At 28.9% G+C, this 21,918-nt stretch overlaps 1 protein-coding gene across 2 annotated transcripts in view; it reads right to left on the bottom strand.

Moving 5' to 3' along the window:
- Nucleotides 1-6,884: 6,884 nt before the first annotated feature.
- The window catches only part of LOC114128743 (uncharacterized), a 35,908-nt gene continuing 20,874 nt past the window's right edge, over nucleotides 6,885-21,918 (bottom strand). For both annotated transcript variants that reach the window (XM_050196943.1, XM_050196942.1), the window contains 8 exons: nucleotides 15,825-16,039; nucleotides 12,568-12,649; nucleotides 12,207-12,317; nucleotides 11,769-12,106; nucleotides 11,475-11,692; nucleotides 10,510-10,664; nucleotides 10,328-10,418; nucleotides 6,885-9,065 (listed from right to left, as the gene is read on the bottom strand). In XM_050196943.1, the coding sequence (XP_050052900.1) occupies nucleotides 8,561-9,065; nucleotides 10,328-10,418; nucleotides 10,510-10,664; nucleotides 11,475-11,692; nucleotides 11,769-12,106; nucleotides 12,207-12,317; nucleotides 12,568-12,649; nucleotides 15,825-16,039 (1,715 nt within the window). In that variant the 3' untranslated portion in view covers nucleotides 6,885-8,560. The remainder of the gene's footprint in view (nucleotides 9,066-10,327; nucleotides 10,419-10,509; nucleotides 10,665-11,474; nucleotides 11,693-11,768; nucleotides 12,107-12,206; nucleotides 12,318-12,567; nucleotides 12,650-15,824; nucleotides 16,040-21,918) is intronic.

Below are 21,918 nucleotides of genomic sequence, written 5' to 3' on the forward strand. Positions count from 1 at the left end.
CAAAAGTCACCTCAGGTGAAAACCGAGATTTTTTTAATATTATATTAATAATAATAATAGGCGGCCTATTAATAATAGCTGACCCGGCAGACTTCGTATTGCGTACTTCGTTTTGCACTTCGTTGCCCGTTAAAAATGCCAATTCTATATGACTCAGACTTTGTTCAATACGGATTTTAATATTCGATGGATGATGTTCTAGATTTATCTTAAGTTTTCTGTTGCCCGGAATAAAAATTCTGATTCGCAGCAGTATATTATCAGGTAGGCAATCTACCTGCGGTAGATCGCGGACCTAGTGCTGTTTGTACGTAAATGTATGATTTAACTCTAATAAAGTATCAAAGTTATACTAAGTTTTACATAATACGGTAGATTAATATAATCAATTAATACAATATAATCCTAACCTAGGTTTTGATTCTCGAAAATCTTGAATAACCCGGCTTTGACCGTGTACATTTTTTTGTGTTACCTACTATAACTTTTATTTTATCAGTTTATATTTATTACAGTCTGCTTTTAGATGTTATGTTTATCCTTGGTTGCCCATGTATTGTAATATTGTAATTTGTTGACAAAAAATTACATTATGGTGTTATAAAAACCAAAAACAAAAAAATATTTGTATTGAAATATTTTATTCATCTCAATAACTCTTTATTAACAGTATTTTTGGTACTGCCTTTTAGGGCTAAAATAACCAAACTACTGGCAGAGGTAACTCTAGAACATGTGATATAGAACTATCCATGTGAAAAACATTCTTCTCTCAAGTCAATCCTTGTCATGCTCAATGATTGTCCTTGAAACTTATTAATAATCATAACAAAGCAAACTTTGAGTGGGAATTGTGTTCTTTTTAATTCAAAGGGATAATTAGTTGGAATCAACGTTATTCTCGGGATTAAAACTTTATCTCTTCTAGCGCTCCCAGTGATAACTATAGCGTTTATTACATTTTTGTGCAGAGCTTTAACTTGCAATCTTGGTTCCTTTCTGATCTAAATTTTTCATACAGTTCATCATTGAGGTATACCTCAATAAATATCAAAAATTATTGTACGGCTGCCACCAGCTCATATTCGACAACCATATTAATTAGTTTTTATTAATTTGTAAGAATTTAAACAATTTTAGATAAGAATTAGAAATAACCGTTCATAAACTGGGGTGCGTATACGAAGACGCATTAATAATTAATATTCGAAAATAATAAGTAAAATACCTTGTCGTCGTGTATGCGTAAATGCGTAGGGTATTTTACAACTTCATGTTATCATGTTTTTATATATAATAATTAGCTGCAATAATAAAGTGATAAATGTGTTAACACATAAATCAAGTTGTTATAGCAACCATTTATAAACAAAATTTCCATCGTAAATCTCAAAATCCTCGTTTGAGCAACACTTTAAAATGTGGATTTTGAAAAATCCTTTCTTAGTGCCCGATGAAATTATTATAAAAATCTATCCTCGAAATTTCAAGTCGATAACTCAAATAGGTTCGGCTCTGCGTTGATTATTGGTAAAGTACACTTTCCTTTATATATAGAGATAATAATAATTAGCTGTAATAATAAAGTGATAAATGTGTTAACACATAAACCAGGTTGTTATAGCAACCATTTATAAACAAAAATTATAAACAAAATTTCCATCGTAAATCTCAAAATCCCCGTTTGAGCAACCCTTTAAAATGAGAATTTCGAAAAATCCTTTCTTAGTGCGCCTATACATAGTAATAAGTACATATCCTGAAAATTTCAAATAAATCCGTACGGTAGTTTTGGCTGTACGTTGATTATTGGTAAAGTATACTTTCTCTTATATATATAGATATAGATCGTCACGATATCGATATAATTTTCTGATATATTATCAGTACTAACTGTCAGGCCTGGCGATTTGTTTATACTATCAACAACACACATTTGCTAAGTTTACTTTCAAATATCAATACCTACTCAATAATTGAATAATACATTCACATGTTATGCATAATTTAGGTACGTGTAATAATATGTACCTACGTCCTTATTGCTTACACCACTGCCAAAACAGTCTGAAAACGCTGCACAAGGTTAGGTTGACGTTTCCGGTGTCACGATACGTCATACCGTGCTATGCATGTGGAGGGAGACGGTTCGTGCCTTTTTTTTTATTCATAATTCATTATCTCGTGTTCAGCACCATCTCACGTGTGCCTCACTTACGAGCAAGTGTCGGGCGTACATCACGTTTGTAAAAACTGGCAACGGTTTCAATTGTACAGCATGACGTCGTGTGATATTATTTAGGTACAGAAATATTACCGAATATTATGTTTCCATGTCCCTTCCGACCACTTATGCCTCGTCAAATTCGCACTGTTTCTGAAATATACCCGTACCATATCAGAGATGGAAAATCCATATCTGCGTGGCCGAGGTGGAACGCGAAAATATTTTGATTGCACGCAAAACATTAAAATATGAGTATAATAATAAAATATATATATATTATTTATAATAAATATTGTATACATACAATACGATTACGATCATTTTTCTCTTATAATACAGTATACAATATATAATATTTTTTATGGCACATTAAAAAAAAAAAGGTATAATTTTTGACACGTACGTTCAAATAATTTGCCACCTCTGTTATAATATATTATAGTGGTGTGCAGAGTTTTATTTCATAGCCGATTTTTTTTGAAAACTGCTGGAAAAATGCTTACGTTTGACCAAGGACCAATGCATCAAGGATATTATTCACTTTACCATCGGAAACCGCCTCCAAAGTTTTAAATCGAAGCATTATTTCAACAGGTTACACAGACACAAAAATAAAAAATACATAATATTGTTAAATCAATACATTCATCACTTCGTTCAGAATCTAAAATAAAATACACACGGGCAAAGCCGAATTATAATACAGCTAGTTTCTTATAAAGAATATCGTTGTACATAATCGTTGTACAACTAATATTGTTGATTTTAAGTATACTTATTTATATTATAACTTTAATTTCTTTGGTTTTTTTTAATATTTTAATAAATGGGAATTGAAAGAAAGTGGAAAAAAAACGTTAAAAAATGCAAAAAATTTAGATTGCGGTCTGATTGTATTGACAGGGCTGCGAACAGGTGTTCTACTCGCAGACGCTATCCCACTACTGCTCACCGCGGAGACTTTTGGCTGCTGGGTTTCCCCCCTGGCCCGGTTCGCCTCTCCTTAACTAACCTGGGTCCTGCGGGCTACCCCACTGGACCCATATTGACGACAAGCTTAGCGCGGACGTCCGTTCAACGCGGACCGACCTGCCACAGTTGTCCCCACCTCAAACCATCCACGCAATCCGACCTCCGAGCAGCCGGATTACAGGAGCGCGCCGCCGCTCCCAGTCGAAAGTAACGTGTAAAATACTTCTATTTAAGAGAACACTTCTCATACGTCGACGACCACGTTAGCGTCATAGTTTTTTGCATAGTTTATTTTATTTTAATCATGATTTTTCTTTTTGTATTTGAAAGAATGTTTATTTGATTTCTTAATTTTTTTAAACAAATATTGACGACATCATAATGTTTACTATAAATTAGTCTTAGAGTCCAATAAGATCACTGTAATATTGATGTATTCAATTTAAATCCAATGAGAGGTAGGTGCCTATCGTTTTATACGAAAAACGATTCTGAACGGCGATGATTTGTCAGCCTAGAATATATTTTTCAGTGAATGGTGAAAAAGGTAGTTTATGTTTTAATGGGCTGTATACATCAAAACTTAAGTTCTTTTATAATTATTGTAAGTCTAATAAGAACTTATGGAAAATCTAGTTTTAAATTTTCAACTCTTAGCTATGTACCTATACCAAATTTTTTATAAATTTTAACTACAAAATAATTTGACGAATATTCATGATTTTGACGAATTTTTGAATCACTAAAAGATAACCTAACTCATGAGAAACTTTGTATTAAATTTTCAAATATTTTGACTAAGCCAAAAAGATTTTATCTATAGGTATTTATAAAAAAAAAAACTAAACGTAGACGAATTTTCAAATACCTATAAATAGACTTAAAATAAGTGAAATATTTTCAAAATTAAATTATGTTAAAAAAATGTTCAAGTATCTACAACTTATACTTTTTAAGCTTGGACATTAACGAGTTAAAAAGTTAAAATTGCTTAACTAGTTACTTTTATTTTCATAAGTAACTTCTAACTTATCGAATCAATTTATGTAATTAATACAATTACATACATTTTTTTAAGTAGTAAAATTTCCATTATATTATAATGTTATTTGTAAAACTTTAATAAAAGAGACAAGAGTATATGGCTATTAATTGTATAATATGAAAAAATAAAAATAACTTATTTTTAACCAAGTTAAGTAACTTTTTTTTCAAACAAACTTTTAACTTTTATCGAGTCAAATAAGTAAAAAAAGTAACTTTTAATTTACATTTTTCTATAGATATTATTATATTAATACTTAATTCAACGAGTAAAATAATTAGTTAACTTGTTTAGTCAAGGCAAATTCAAACGCTCATATCATTTTTCCTATAATGAGGCTTCAAGTTTTTTCTCTATGACTATTCGAAGAAAAATTTATTGAAAACTTGTGTTTAATTTTTTAACCTTAGTTATAAATAGAAAAAAACTTTATGCATTTTCAACTACAAAATTATTTGCGAATTTTCGTGATTTTAACATATTTCGAATTTAAACGATTTTTTTTTTTTTTTTGAACTAAAATAAATCGAAAACTTTAGTTGTCTTTAAGTAACTATAAACATTTGAAATTCAAAAATTGAAAATTTTAAATCATTTTCCGAATTGGACAAAATTTGATCCACAGTTTTCCGTAAAAAAGAATGGTTAAGTCCATTGAACGCAGCATATAAAATCAGGATCTTGCGTTTCTTGCTATGGCAGTTCTCCGCTAAAACTCAAAGTTGGGAAAATTAACTGATTATTTTAACTTGTTAAGTTAAGTTAATATAGAAAAATTTAAGTTTAAGTTAAAAATTAAAGGTTACTTTTTTATTTGTTTAATTCGTTAGGAGTTAAAAGTTAGGTTAGTTAATTTAAAAAAAAAATGTAACTTAACTTAGTAAAAATAAGTTTCTTTTTTCAAGTTAAACTAACAATTAATAACGCATTATAATGGAAGTTTTACTATTTAAAAAAAAAAAAAACCTACCTATATGCACCTAATTGTATTAACTATATAAATTAATTCGTTAATAGTTAAAAGTTACTTAAAATAAAAAAAGTAACTTACCTTTAACTTTTGAACTCGTTAATGCCCAGCCTTGTCAAACGCAACTACGCCGGTTATTATATATTCGTCGTATAATATATAGATTCTTTAATACATCCGTCTTCTCCGATATCAAACAATGAATTATAAATTGGACGAAAAACTCCATGTATAGACCAGGTCCTAATGCAGTTGATATATATAAAAAATATATATACCTATATAACAAAATATTACCTATATGACCTGGCCAACAGAGTGTTGACTTGAATAACTATGAAGGGATACAGTTAATGAACTTAATAAAAATATGTGGAAGAAAAAAATAAAAACGTTAATTAAATATTTAAAATAAAAAAAATAAATAATCTTCAACATTTCCGTTTGAACGTTAGCGATGAACTGAACGAAATGTACAAACCGTATTTTATACATAATAATATTGTGTCAACCAACGCTGTTATTATCGTTATACGCAGTTACGCAATTTGGTTGTCAGATAAAAAAAAAAAATAATAATTTTTAGGTTTATAATTAATTTGTTAAGGTTTCTTAATTTCTTATACTATTAATTCAATAAATTAAACAGCCTATATAATTATATACACATATAATATATATATATATATTATATTATCTGAAAATATCAAAATAGTTTTACTTCTACTCGGTATATACCTACATTACAACAGTGTACATATTATATTTAGGTTAACTTAGATAATTATAATTTATTACAGACGACGATTTAGTAGACTTTACCCAAGTTGAGTACATGTTTATTAAACATTGAATGTGAAAATGTAAAAAATGTACAAACTATTTTTAACAATTCGATTAAATAAAATAAATAGATGAAGTAATTCTTAGGATCTAAATAAAATAATATTTTACGTTAAAATAAATATATAACCCTTTAATTTATTTATAGTATATTGGAAAAAATCAAAACGCAGGTAGAGGAGGTTAAACTCCTACATGGAGTCGGAACTTAGTCTTTTGATCGTGGATTATACAATGAGCAATTGTCTTCTACGCTACCCATTCAATACCAAATTATCTATAAAATATACATATAAAGGCTTTACACCGAACCAACATATTAATGTATCAATGAATACATTAATTTGCAGTATCATGTATTTATGATTTGTATTTTATATTATACATATTTTTGATATTTATAACATGGGTACTTTGTGTTGCTTTATTAAAATTACATCTCTATAACTATTATTTATAAAAAATGTTTAAGTACCACTTTCAAACTTACATGTAGTAATATACTTTAATATTATAATTAATAGATCAATTTTATTAAAAAAATATATCTTATACTAGTTTTCATTGCATTTGTCATAATGATTCATAAATAATTTACTGTATAGATTAAAATATATATTTTTCAAACAAACGGTTTTATCTTTTAAAATACTGAAGTAATATTAACCAAGAAAATCAACTTTAAAATATATTCCAAGCTATTAGAGATCAAATATTCTTTTATTATACACAAAACCTAATGATAAATAGATTTAAATTTAAATACTATTTTAATTGTTTGATATTATTAATGGTTTGTTGTACAAAATCAAAAAAACCTTTAAGACTGCAACAAAATAAAAGATTTATAATGTTTTCCACTAAATCTAACACTATTATCATTACAATATGTATTATTATTTTTTTATTTTACTGAACAATGATTACTCAATGTATATACATACATTATTATGGTCGTAGAAGCCATTCAAATAAGGATTAACCGTAAATAATACCACTTACAATACATACAATGTAATGTTTACATGTAGACATATTGCATTGACTATATGAAGGACACTGCTAAACATACAAGTACAAGATAAATACGTACTTTACAGAAAAAATAATAAAAATATGTAGTCGGCTTACGTAGATTCGTCATTTTGTATAATATATTAATAAACATTCAATAGGATGAACATAAATTTAAAATACAAACCCGGTTTATCGGCATAAACATTTTGTAACAAAATCTTTAGAAATCAAACAAACAAACAAACAAACAAAATAATAATAATAGTAATCAAACAGAACATGTTATATACATTACACATAATATAATATATATTATAAAATAATATATTCACACATATATCACAAAATAAACTAAAAACTAATTAAAAAAAAAAAAAAAAAATCATTAACACTCCAAAATGACAATTTTGAAAAACAAAATCTGCCTAAGCTCTTTGGACGAATTGTACAGGTATCTACAATGTTTGTAAATGAACATTAAAACTGAATATATAAAAATAACATTAAGTGTAAGTACAAGAAAAAAGGTAAGAGTTACATAGGATAGGAAAAGGATAGTACAAGGGATTTTTGAGAAAACATAATTTAATTCATTGACGGTAAGGATAAATGCATACATGTTTTCCGAAAAAATGTTTTCGAACGTCAGGAAAAAAAGAATGAAAAAATATAGAATAAAAATACATTTTATAGGCCTAATGTAATATGTTTGACACATAAAGACTCAGATAACTTATATTTTGGTCAGACAAGTCCAAGTTATACAATACAAATGAAAGGCTAGGTGAACCGACTCACATAATTCATTTGTGAGGAATTGTTTAAAAAAATATAAATAAATTACAACAGTAAAAACTAACAATGACGCAACACTAAGACGCGTATAAGTCATAAAATTTAAGTAATATGGTATGTGGTCACAGGGATTAAGATAAATTGTAAGCATTACATCTCTATCTCGCGAAAACTAATAAATTAAATAATAAAACGCTGGTTCATTAGAATTCATTATAAACATTTAAATCTTAAAATAAAAACATAGTTACACTGTGTAAGCAATACAATTAAAAATTTATAATTATTATATTCTCTTGACGTTTTAAAAAAAAAAATTCTCCCTAAGACTCGGTCAATTTTTTTTTTTTTTTAAAGAATTCAGTCTTAAGAGTTACTAGAGAAAAAAAATACACACACGCTCGCGCTTTTATAAAACAAAATAAAATCGTAATAAAAATTCAAAACGACGTTAGCGATAAAAAAGTAAAAGGTATTTTGATTTTTACATTAAACACACATAATAATATATAAATATGGATTGTGGATCGTATGGTTTTTGGCACAATCTAACGAAAGAAAACTTAGTCTAACAGAGAATGCGTATTGTGCGCGAACATGATTAAGGATCTATATATAAATATATCACTTAGGAATTCCCTCCCCCCATCCCCCCATCACCCATGAGTACGACAACGATGATTTAATCTTCTCAGACAATAGCCAGTCCTCCACCTTGGGCCTTATCACCGCCGCCAGTCTGCTCGGCGACTACCTGGACGTAGGATGGACCGCGGTTCTGTTCGTAGGCCTGCATGTGGTTATGGTGCTCCGGCGACGAGTTGGACGAATCCGAACTGCACGTGAAACAGTCGCTCAGGTATCGGTCGTTCGGGCCGGGCGCGAATAACTCGTCCAGGTTCCGGGTTAGCGCAGAATCCAGTTCCACCGACTTGTCGGAAGAGCCGCCACCCGACTGCGAGCTAGCCCTGGACCGTTTCTCGCCACCTGCCGGTCCTCGAGCACGCGTCCGAGATTTTCCCACCGAACGCAGGCTACTGGCCCGGCGCACTAGCCGCGTGGCAATCTCTGATGGTTCCTCTTCCACTTCGAACACGTACGACAACGAATCGTTTTTCTTCATCACGCCCAGTATCCGAGCCGGCGCCTCCGAATCCACCTCCACCAGTTGGCTGATCATCGTGTCCTCGTCACCGCTGAAAACCACATGATCGATAATATAATTAAACATGATGATACGTCGATATTTTATGCAACAGATAAAATTGTTGACTGAGTTGGGACTTGGGAGAGGAAAAGAGCTGGCTAGGCGAAATTGGAGAAATTTGTATTATATTCCGGCTCTAGACCAGGGCTAAACACACGGCGTTTTAAGTCGAATTCATAATATTCATCGTTTTATATTTGTTTAATATACGGATGTAATACGCCGCGTTTTTATTCTTGGTAGAAAACGTCATGTGAAATGATTGCGTTTTGGCGGATGAACGCCGAAGTAATAAAAAAGCATACTGCCTTGACGAATACGTCTTGTAAAGCCTTCCGTAGGAAACCACCGAAGAATACGCCATATACAGGCGAATAACCCGGCCTTAGAAAAAAGACATTTTTGCGTGCTTGAATACGTAAAAAATTCACGATTTGTTCGATACATGGTACGAGTAGGTAGGTATAAGTACGTATTCGATTTAAACAAAAAACTGGCACTAACCTTATACTTATAAGGTTTATAAAATATAAATCGGATAAATTCGAAATATATATTCGGCGATATTTTTGCAAGATACAACATAAATGCAAATTATATCTTAAATTATAAAAGTATATTAACAACTGTAAAAGCGTTTAAGTTGATTACAATTTTAGCATAAATTAATTAAATTGTTTTCATTAAAAAATAATAAAAAAAAAACCTAGTATTCATATTCAGGAGACAAACAAAGAAATGCTTATTTGCTAATGAAAATTCAGATTTTACTTAATTGAGAAGTATTAACAGTTAAACATATTTTGTGTTGTTATAACACAGGGGCAAATAAATTAAGTAAATAAAAGCAATAAAGCGGTGATGCGTTAAATTAATTAATTTAGACCGCTTTAATTTTTTGACTTTTTAATGTCCACTTCTATTGTATCTTTAAAAGTATAAGACGCGTTCCGGAAATATTCGTATCACTATCACAACGATAACATATTATTTTGGTAGAGCAGAAACTTAATAGTGAACATAAATTATACAATATACGTCATAATAAATTAAAAGTCTTTATATAGGTACCTATATATCATTCCGATTATTTATAATAAGAATTCCGATATTTATATATAAGAACACGCAATGCTCAATAATTACTATACATCAATAAAGTAATAAATAATAATGATAATAATGATGTTAATCAATATGACAACATATTATATAATAATTATTAATTATTATTAATAATAATAATTTTACCTGTTTTCCGAATTTGAGCTCTCCCTGCTGCAAAGTTTCTGATAGTTACTTTGTGCTTCTCTCATAGCTGCAAGATCTTGCGGTGTTTGGCCTATAGAATTAAACGTTTTTTTTTTTTTTTTTTTAATAAAAATTTTAACCGACACATAAGATCATTATTTAAACGAGTTTCGATGACTTACTTAATCTCTTCGTCGACACAGCTAAATGGTTGGCCACTTCAGTGCTCTTTTTCAGTTTCCACTGCAGTTCTTCGTTATGACAAGACAGACGTTTCTTCTTTTGTTTTTCCAAGTCGATTTCACGAGCCATTTGATCTTTTTCTTGACTGAGTTGCCTGTAAAGAGCGTTAAGAGCAATGATAATTACAATATGTTTTATTTATACTGAAAAATGCGGCGATTCACATAATTTATTCATCAACAAAATTACATTACATAGTATTTATATTAAAAAATGTAAAAACTTTATTAAATGTCTGCGATCTTACAAAAGCTTTATGTAGTTATTATTAGAGTTCGTGACTATAGCTTTTGAATATTCATACATCAAAACAAATGTAGATTGATATGTTTCAGAATACAGAGTTAATATAATATATAATATGTAATTTTACTTTGCATACTTCTTTACTTATATACTCAGGGTAAGTGCATATTATGGCGTCAGGGTTGTCGTATAAAACATTTATTTTAAGTTGGATATAAAAAAAAACATTTGAAAACACTTGGCCATTAAGGCTAAGTTATTTTCTTTCCTTTTATTAATCTAAGTTTAATAAAAAAAAGTTTTTATCACATAAATAACTATAATATAATATGGTATAATAAATGAACTATGGCGTTTTATTAGTATTTTTTTTTTTTTTTTAAGGTCAAATATAAAGAATTTAATAATTTTTAAATATATTTTCAGTGCATGTTTATACTTTTTATGAGAATTAATTAGCGTATCGCTCATAATTTAATAGTTTTGAGTGCTAAAAATCTCAAATTCAAGTTATTATTCGTAAAAGTCAACCCCTATAACAACAATATTGTATGTCTAATTTGTCTTTATGACGAGGTTAAATTATAGAAAATACTAAATGTAATACACTTCGTATAATTTTATAGCTATAATAGAATGCCTCGCATTATATACGTACATTTCGATTTCTGACTTTCTCTGTAGCTGAACGTTTAAATCTTCTACTCGAGACTGGGCCGCTTCTAATTTTTGCAAAATTGCTGGTAAATCGTCGCCTTCTCTCTGTAATTTTTCGTTTTGTTTACGGAGATCTTGCATTTCAGAACTCTTCAACTCTAGTACGGTCCTCAATGATTCTACTTCGTCCAATAACTTTTGGTAACCAAGACTTGTGTTCTATAGAAAGAAATAAAAGAGTAAAGAAAATAATCTATACACAACGAAAACCAATATTCAACTGCAAAGCAATTACTTGTAGTTTTTTGTCCTCGATTAAACGCTGGTTTTCTTCTTTTAGTTCGTCTCTTTCAGACTTAAACAAATCACGTTCGTTTTCCAATACTAAAATCCTTTGGGTAAGCTCGATCTGTTTTTCCGTAGCTGACTTTTGCATCTGGGATACTTCGAGTTTGTTTGTCTGCTGAAGCTCAACGATTTGTTGGTCATGCGAAATTATCAGTTTCATTTTCTCCTCGTCGGATTCATTCCTGTGTTTGTTAAGTTCTTCGTTGAATTGCAACCTCAAGTTATTGGCTTGCGCTTCGAGTTTCTTTTCCAGTCCATAAATTTCTGTTTCTTTTAGAGAAGTAACTAAACAAATAAAATTTAAATAAATATATAACGGTGGAACGTGTGAAATCGTATTTCATGACAGTTAAAAATAGTAATATACAAGACACAAAATTCTTACTTTCATTAACGAGTTTTTCTTTAATTTCCAAATTGTTTTTATATTCGTCGATTTCTTTTTGGAGCTTATGAATTTCTTCTTGATACTGAATACATTTAGCCCGAGATTCATCTGTAACATTTAATGACATTTATCAAATTATGTCGTTTTGGATGCCAATATTATATAAATCTCGCAGTTATAGTTACATGTGGTTGTATATAATAGCAATTATACTATATATTTTGATTAAAAAGGAAATGTGTAGTGTTGTTAAACATGCGTAATAACTTATTATTCACTATAACGTAAGGAAAAAAAGTCACCGTTATAGCTTTTAAATTATATATATATATTCTGATATTCATAAAAAATTACATACCCAATGAACATCTAGTTGATACTAAATCGTTGTGATTTGCGTCCAACTGTTGTTTCAGCCTGGTTGTAGATAGAGCGTCCATCTGAAAAAAAGGCAAAATATCGTATTGACGTAAATGACGTGACAAATCGAAATAGCGAAATCAATTACCATGTTAAGACTGTATGCAAACAAACTTAACATAATAATATTCGAGTTAAACTTAGGGGGGGGTGTAATAGCAATGGGAAGACAAGTATGTGTATAAAATGCCGCGAAACGAAACAGAACGACGATCGGTGGATCAAGAAGACGCAATTAAACGGTCGATCGTCCGGAGTCGTACCGATTGACATTAATACGCGTTTAGCGCGTGTATGTATATAGGTATAATACATAAATACCGTCGCACAGGTCTACTCGGCGATAGACAACACTGCTACAGCTGTTCGATTATATAATTAGAAACCACGAATACGGTATATCGCTGATGGTAAACCATCATTGTCGTGTACCGTACTCGACGAACGATCCCATTGACTGCAGTGAAACAAGCTCGAAAATGCAACTAGACGCCCCCTCCATTTAGCTACCACTCCTATCCATCACATCCGTTGTGTTGCGCTCCTCAGGTTATAATATTATTATTGTTTACGGTATGGAAATTTAAAATAGTTCCCGGAAGTTGGGTCGTCATCGTCGCCGTCGTAGCCGGAATAAACAAGATTTATGATATATTTTTATTTTACTCCCCCTATGCACTGTAAATCCAAAAATAATTAGATTGAAAAAACAATTGAGCGATGTTAGAAAAAAAATAATAAAAGTTGTTTAGGCATATTTTTTAACTCGAATTTATATATACATATTAAATGTTTCCCCGTTGAATTTGTTCCATTAATAATTTAATACGGACGCTTTAACAGCGTTAACGGCGTACCAAATTAATATATAATATACATAAATATATAAATTAGTGAAACACTGGCGTAGGCACTAGACAGTGCTTTCTATCTCTCTCTATTTATATATAGGTATATTATAATGTTTAAAGCGAAAATTGTAGAAAATAACAATGTAATGATAAAAATAATACTTTTGATTTTCATCAAACACATTAAACGAGTTTGTTCAAAAATTTGCATTACACTTATATGTCGTTTAATACTATAGAAATAACTTCGTAGTTCGTTGATAACATAAATATTCGATTGAATGGTAAAATAAATATCTTACAGAATAGTTATAACTCATAATATATTATATATATAAATTTAAACACTATATGAATTGTAATTTTGAAATGAATATTTGATACTTTGTATAGTATACGTTTTACTTTCGCCGTTGACCACAATGATGTAACCGGATTTTTTTTTTAAGTAAATTGCCTGCGGTATATATAGTTCTATTGTTAAGTGACTATTCTGTGGTTCATTTTAAAAAAACGATAATTATCTTAATATAAGTATAAATGTATAATTAAATACTATTGATTATTAAGAACAATAAATTATAAACAAGTTAATCATTTTGAAAATGTCACATTTTAAAATTCTCTTCTCTGTATAATAAAACAATTTTTTTTTGTTTTCTCAGTTACTTATGAATAAAATATGCAAATTTGATTATTATTTCAATGGTATAACAATTCACATAGGTACGTAAAGTAAAATAAAAATATCTATAAAATATATAGTACCTGTTATTTAGTTTTGAGTCATTCCTATTTTTTTATTTTAGTACTTTAATCTGCTCAAAAATCTTAATAATAGTTAACTAAAATATTTACACACCATTTCATAATTTCAAATAAAAAAAATCATCTTTTTAAGTTGGTTAATTTAGATCTTTTAAAATTTAATTTTCTATATTAGGTAGATTACTAAAAGTAAGTAAAAAACTATAGCTTTAGGAGTAAACTTTTATAAAAAAAACAATAGGTATAAAAAACTTGGAATAAATCTTGTGGGCTGGGATTGAAATCGAAGCGGTGTGTACTGTGCATCACTGCAAGTACGGTGCGCGGTGAAGATGGTTTCCACTAGATACATTAAAATTGTTTTCGATAAAGAAAGAAAAAACAATACCGTACGGCGTACATCAATGTCGGGAAACGTAAACATAACTCGCTCCGGTACTTATCCTAACTATCATAAAGCTATTCTATACTCGCGACAAGTTTTCTAGGTTTTTTTTTTTTTTTTTTGAAATAAAGAAGGAGAAAAACGAGAAAACGACTTATCCTCGCCGAAGAATGTATGATATATTATTGTACGCCGGTATTCAGTTTTTATAGTAAAGAGTTATATTTACTATTATTACTATTATATATGTATATGGTTCGATCTTAGGCAGAACGAGTTGCATGTTGTGGTGTGGTTGGTAGAGGGGCCATTGAGCCAGGAGGTTATAATTCAACAACAACAACAACAAAAACAACTATACCATACCTTACTATACTACATCTATAATATACCATTATCATAAAGGTAGTAGGCACATACAGAGCGATTCTTTAAACAATGGATACTCATTACTTCGAAAAGTATTATTACAACTTATAACTATTATTATTATAGACTATTTTAAAAATCTTAAAAATACATTTCACGTGTTGATTAGTTATTATTAACTTTAGAATTTTAAATGTTAACCTAATATATTATATGTATCATAATCATAGGTAAGCCTAATTTCGTAATCAAAAGCAAAATATTTTTTTTTAAATTGCCATCGTAATATTTTATTTAATGAATAGTTTTTTTATATATTATATATAAAAATACAAGTGTTTATTTTTAAATAGTTTGATCACACATTTTGTTGAGTACCACATCATCAACACATAAATGCTAAAAACTTCAAAATTATTCGTTCAATATTCTTACATGTTGCTATGTTTAAAAAAGTATTCTGTAGATCATGAAATTAAAGACGTGTAAACAAATATTAATGATAAGCTATTATAAGTTGTCATTGAAAAAATCAATAGTTGACAGAGGTGGATTTTGCCGATAAACGTAATCATAGCGACAAAAATATAACAATATTAATATTAGAATAAATTGAACCTATTTTTAAAAGAAATTTTAGTAAAAAAAACTTATATTTTTCTAGAAAAAAAATACCTTATAGGCTGTTAAAAGAATCACACTGTATACTCTATAGTACATACCTTTAGCTATAATATCTTATGTGGTCACTATAGTGGCATTATGTAAATATTATCAAGGATGTGCTCGATCGTAACTTAATCGTAAACGTATTGTACTCACGTCGTTGACGAGGTACTGGAAGAGTACAGATACCGCGTCGAAACCCTTGGTGACATGATCCAGCTGAGTCTCGACGTGTTGCAGAGTTTCTCGATCCACAACATCTTTTTTAGCGCCTTTGACTTTTGTCGCAACCGCTGTGGGGGCTGCGGTTTTATTGACATGTGATGGTATCGTCGTCTTGCCATCAGTTTTTGTTATCGTTAGACTGTGATCTGTAACCGATAAATAATGACGTTTAATTTTGTTAAGTTTACGATAGATAACAAGGTTTGGTTAACACTCATTACAATTTTTATCTGAAGAAATACAATTTTACAAGTACTTATTATACTATTACAAAACTATTAATTGTTATATACATATACTGTTGAAACTGTTGAAAGGTACTTAACATTATCAATAAAACATGTATATGATAAATGATAATCGACTATTTTTTATTATATAAAATAATAACTTTCATGATGATTCGAGGCATTGATTAAATAACTAATAATTAAAAATATATCGAAATGTTAAATTTGATAATCAATCAATATAGGTAAGTTAAAAATCAGCTGTACTTAATACACATTATACACCAGTATTTTTTTGAATTTATATCATATATGAGTTATGAATTACCTATCTAATTAGCTATAATAGAATCAATATTTAGAACTACTTATTATAATATGTGGTCAACATTTTTAACATTCCATATAGACGCCATACGCATTATCTAATTAATTGTTCTCTAGTACAATAATCTAAACAACATCGTAAAACATAGGAACAATAACAGTCAATATACAAAATTATTTAAATATTTTATCATCTTCATTAAATAGTAAAGATATAGCTTAATAAATCCCTTAAAAATTATAAGCATATAATTTGATCTTCGCCGTAATCGTATTCCACTATAATTTATTTTCAACAATTCCTTGGAAGCGATCGTTGGATAAAATTATCAACTTGGTGGCCGCACTTATCATTTAAAGCTCAACAAGGTTATCAAAACCTAGTCACGTTGTAACGTATTATAAACAAGAAGTTAACAATTTAGGAAAAAATATTTGCTCTAATAATTTATGATCAACTTTATAGGTCACCAACTGCTTATATAGTATGCTTATTTTATTGAGGGCAATAAACATTCCTAAATAAATTACAAATATTAACAAAACATGTACAAATATTTAAAAATTCAAAAACTTCAAGATAACATGGAAAATTTGGCTAAAAATCTCTTCAAATCTATTTTTTTTTCACAAGTCAACAGGTACAATGCACAATGCACATAAGATCACTACTTAAACACCCACTTAAGACAAAACCGTTTTCATTATTTTATTCTTTAATAATAACGCGATAGTTAAGTTTTAATCTACTAATTACTTAATAACTACAACTCACATCATAATTCAATATTAACCATATTATTTTATCATAGTTCATAAAACAATTTATGTTTATAGATAGTGCAAGCAAGGAATGTTTTATTGTAATAAATTTAAAAAATAATAACAATAACTTATGATTAATAATTTACTTATAATTTATTACTCAAAAGTTACTCTGAAATGCTAAATTTTATAAGTACCCAATATATAATAATTAATAATAAAAATAAATAAGAGTATTAGATTGTTATAGTTAAAGACGCAATACATAACTATGAGAATTATAATTCATAATATAGTTTAAAAATACTGTATAATGTATACCTCCTAATATAACAGTAACACACATTTTATTTAGTTATAGAAGATATCTCAAAGGCGATAATATATTATTATAATAATAATAATATTTTTAATGTAAGGCATTAAATTTATTGTTGAAAATATAAACTGTAGGAAACAATTTAAAACTAAAATAATAAAATTCCCATAAAGTATAAATTATTTAATGTTAATATTTTATAAAATAATCTATAAAAATTTTGTCTAAATTTAAATAAATGTATGCAATAGCTGATAAGGAAATTCATTTAAAATCAGAGATATTATATTAATGAAGTGCTAAAATAATTTATGGTTAATTATTTATATCAATAAATTAGAAAATATACATATTAAATTGATTACTTAGGTAGTTGATACAATAACACAAATACGAATATCGGCGGATGTTTTTTAAGTATAAATATCATACGGCAAAAAAAATATAAATACATAGGTAATAATTTTTAATGAATTTGTTTTCATGACATTATACATAATAACCAGTATTCTAAAATTATATTAGGTGTATCCAATATCCATTATTAAAATGTAATTAAAAAAAAAGACGTAAAACGAGTCATAGTATATGTATACAGTATTAGCTAGCATTCAATAAAAAGTTCATAAAATTCAAAAAATATTCTAAATTGAACCAAAAAAGTATAAACATTTGATTGTAGGTCGGAACTTATAATAATTTATTGTTAAATTTTTTCAGTTTTTTATGGTATACCTAATTATGAAAAATGATCCGTACATACGGATGTATGTACATACGTACAAATGTCAAAACAGTATAATATATTAAGTTTCTCATCAATATAGGTGTTATATAAATACATTTTTGATTTCTCAACGAAAACAACAATATAATATATTATAAAATGTAATAGATCGAATACTATAGATAGGTCCGCTCAAATTTCAATAATATAATATGGTTTAATTTATTTGATATCTGTCATAATATCGTTTTCATAATATAATGATCGAGAATATTTTAATATGACAATTATTATTCTGCTGGAGTCGTTATTTTTATTTTTAGACAATGATATATAAAATTAACGATCGTCAACAGTTCCAATTCTTAAACGGTCAGAGACAAGCACTACAGTATTCTGGACATATATTACGTTAATATTTTTATTTATTATATCACATTTGAACACTGTATTGCGTAAAATAAAATAAAAAAACTTATCATTTAGGTACCAAAGTTACAAACACCCAGTTAAAAAAAATCCTATTTAAGGGCGTCTTCATACCCAGGAAATACACCATAATGTAATTTCAATAAAAATCACACTCGAACAAAGTGTGGGCACGGTTAAATTTATAACAATAAATTCAGGTCAAAGATCTGTTAAAAATGATCGAAACGACAACATTAATGATTAATAGAATAAAAAATATTTGCAAACCAGTATTTTTTCAAAAGAAGGATTATATTGATGAACTAAATAAAGAGCGATTAATTATTATAATATACCTAGTATAATTATAGTTTTAATAGTATTAGGTACCGCTGAATAATAATATCTATAACTTTAACTATAAAACTATAATTAGTGGTTGTACTGTTTGAACCAACTGGTGAAGTACCTACACCAGTTTTATAAATTATTTTTTCGAAACAGGTGAGGGATAAGCTGCATTCTCTGTCTCTAATTTCGTGTGAAGTATTATGCGTATTAAGAACAAAATATGATAAATTTAATTTGAAAAATTATAATAAACTAGCAATTCTGAACAGATCGATTGCTCGCCGACTATATAGCCTTTATATTAGCAAGGGAGTCCGGTTTATTCTTATATGAGGTAGAATGTTTCAAGGTTTTGATTTTTTAGCATCATAATAATATTATACACGTATGACCTACATATAGTTTAAAAGTTTATAAATTTAGAAGATTTAAAATTTTAAAATAAAAATTGTATATAAGATTATGCACCAGTAGAACGATATAATACCTATGCACTGACACGATTACATTGAAGACGATTTAACTGCACACATCAGTACAATATTAAATATTCATAATAATATTATGTGCATAAAAAAAAAAAATTCTAGTATCGAAACGAGATTATTAATTGTATGCGCACTGCAAATGACGTGTAAACAAAATATGTCGTCATAATATATCGACATGATTTAATTTATGTATATAATATATTATAGCAGGTATACGAAACCATAAAACGTTTCTCGACGAGATACAAATTTTAAATCGCGGTCGACGCGTTTACACAACATATCGATAAAATTACACGGATAATTTAACACACGCGTCCATCGTCGAAGTTGTCGGTCATTATACATATATGATGCGCCGCGGCCGTCGAGTACATTATAGTTGGCTGCAAAAGGTAGGTATATAATAATGTATGGTTATAACCGAGTGGACATTATTCCTATTTTTAAATAATATATGTCAACCGATGGCCACCGGCCAAAAAAACAAGTATATATACGACATACGTATACAAGTATAGTGTATAGAGTCAGCCGCCGTGCCGGTGCATCCAAAATACACTTCCAGGATGAGAGGATATGTGAGCGGCGGAGCTTATATTAAATTCGTTTTTTTTTCCCAATTGCCACATTAAGAGACTCGAGAGCTTTTTGCTTCTGGGACGTTTACACACACACGAATTTGTTTTATTGTTAGACACGTCGTAATAATATCGTAATTATTATTGTTAAGTGCGTCTCGCGAGAGCTCTGCATTTAAGCTTTCAGAAACAGTGATGGACAACGCCGGATCTTCTCATACATTATATACTTATATATAGATTCATTTTGAATGTGTGAGTGTGTGTACGCCGTAACTATGTAAGAATCGATGGACTGGCGGGAAATGGCGATAGACGGCAGTACTGAGGTGCGGAAGTGGTGAACGGCAGCAGGGCATCGAACTGCGTCGCACATCGTTACAAATTTATCGATGGACATGATAATATATTATTTTATATCGTCGCGGGACTAGAAAAGTACTACGATTCCTATTAAGGGAGCGGGACGGCGACGGGTCACATAACGGACGGATTGTGTCGGTTGCAAACTTACACAGACGAACCGCGACTTAAGTGTGCTCAAAAGCAGCGCAGTTATATCCATCAAGCGCGTAATCCTTCTACTGTAAACCTTTTCCGTACAGATATAAAATCGAATTCAGTTAGTTTCGTTCGTACGGATATATAGACGGTATGCGAATGGACTATATAATATTATTTATTAGTGCGTAGTTTTTTAAGTTGTAGTGTGCTGTTCTAAATTTTCAAAAGTCTATAAGAGTTATTATAATGTCCAAGGCAATATATAATACAATTGCAGAAATATAATTATAAAGCGCGTATAGCCTATTATCAAGTACATGCAGTATACCTAGAACAGTCACCATTCCCATTCCCAGGCGGCAATACCTAAAAATCTCGCAAGCAATACGTATATATTAGCCAAATATCGTAATTATTACGAATGACGTAGATGACTGCACGGTTTTCGAATTCAATTCCTAGAGTAGGTATTGTAGATTTTTTCTCCCAAAGTCACGACTCATACACTATGTTCTCCTATTTTCAACATTTTACTAAAATTGTATTTTTTAAAAACATAATACCTACAATAACTATCTATTGTTCGCGATGTAATTTGATCCAAAAAGTCTTCAACCGAACTGCGACCAGCCAGAAACAACTTTATAATACGCATATTGTTCCAACATTAAAACATAACATAACAATAAATTATTGTTATACCAAAACGTGGTAAATAATTGATGAAAATGAACGCTTAGACTAAAAAGTTTTAAAAACCATACAACTTGATCAATTGTATTATGTACCTACTAATAATTTGAGCGTGTCTTTAAAAAATTACTGACAATTGTTATCCAAAAAAATTAGAATAGCATACTGAACTTTTTGTTAGAATAGTTTAAAATAGGTTCATATTACGTACTATTCTCATAAATATTCAAATTTTACGTTTACATGGTATTCAATTTTTCTTTTTTTTGTTCATAAAAATTAACCGACTTTTTATATTTATATACCAGATACTTATAATTAAATAATACAAAAATATTGATATTTGTTAAAAAATTACTAAATTGATGTTAAACCATAGAATCGTAAAAATGTACTAGTTAAAATAAATTAATAATCCAAGTATCTGAATAAATATATACTACGGTCACACAATTGACGTATAACTTCATGTAATTACTAATTAATCAAACACTGAACTGTCAGTTCCAAAAATAAAAACTCAAGTCTTAAAGTGTTCATAATATAAATTATACGTACTTTTAAAATGATGCTAAAATATTTATCTTTTTAGAAATAGTCTAAAAATAAGAAATTATTAACAAACC

The sequence above is a fragment of the Aphis gossypii genome, chromosome 1 (assembly GCF_020184175.1).
Source record: "Aphis gossypii isolate Hap1 chromosome 1, ASM2018417v2, whole genome shotgun sequence".
Classification (NCBI taxonomy): Eukaryota; Metazoa; Arthropoda; class Insecta; order Hemiptera; family Aphididae; genus Aphis; species Aphis gossypii.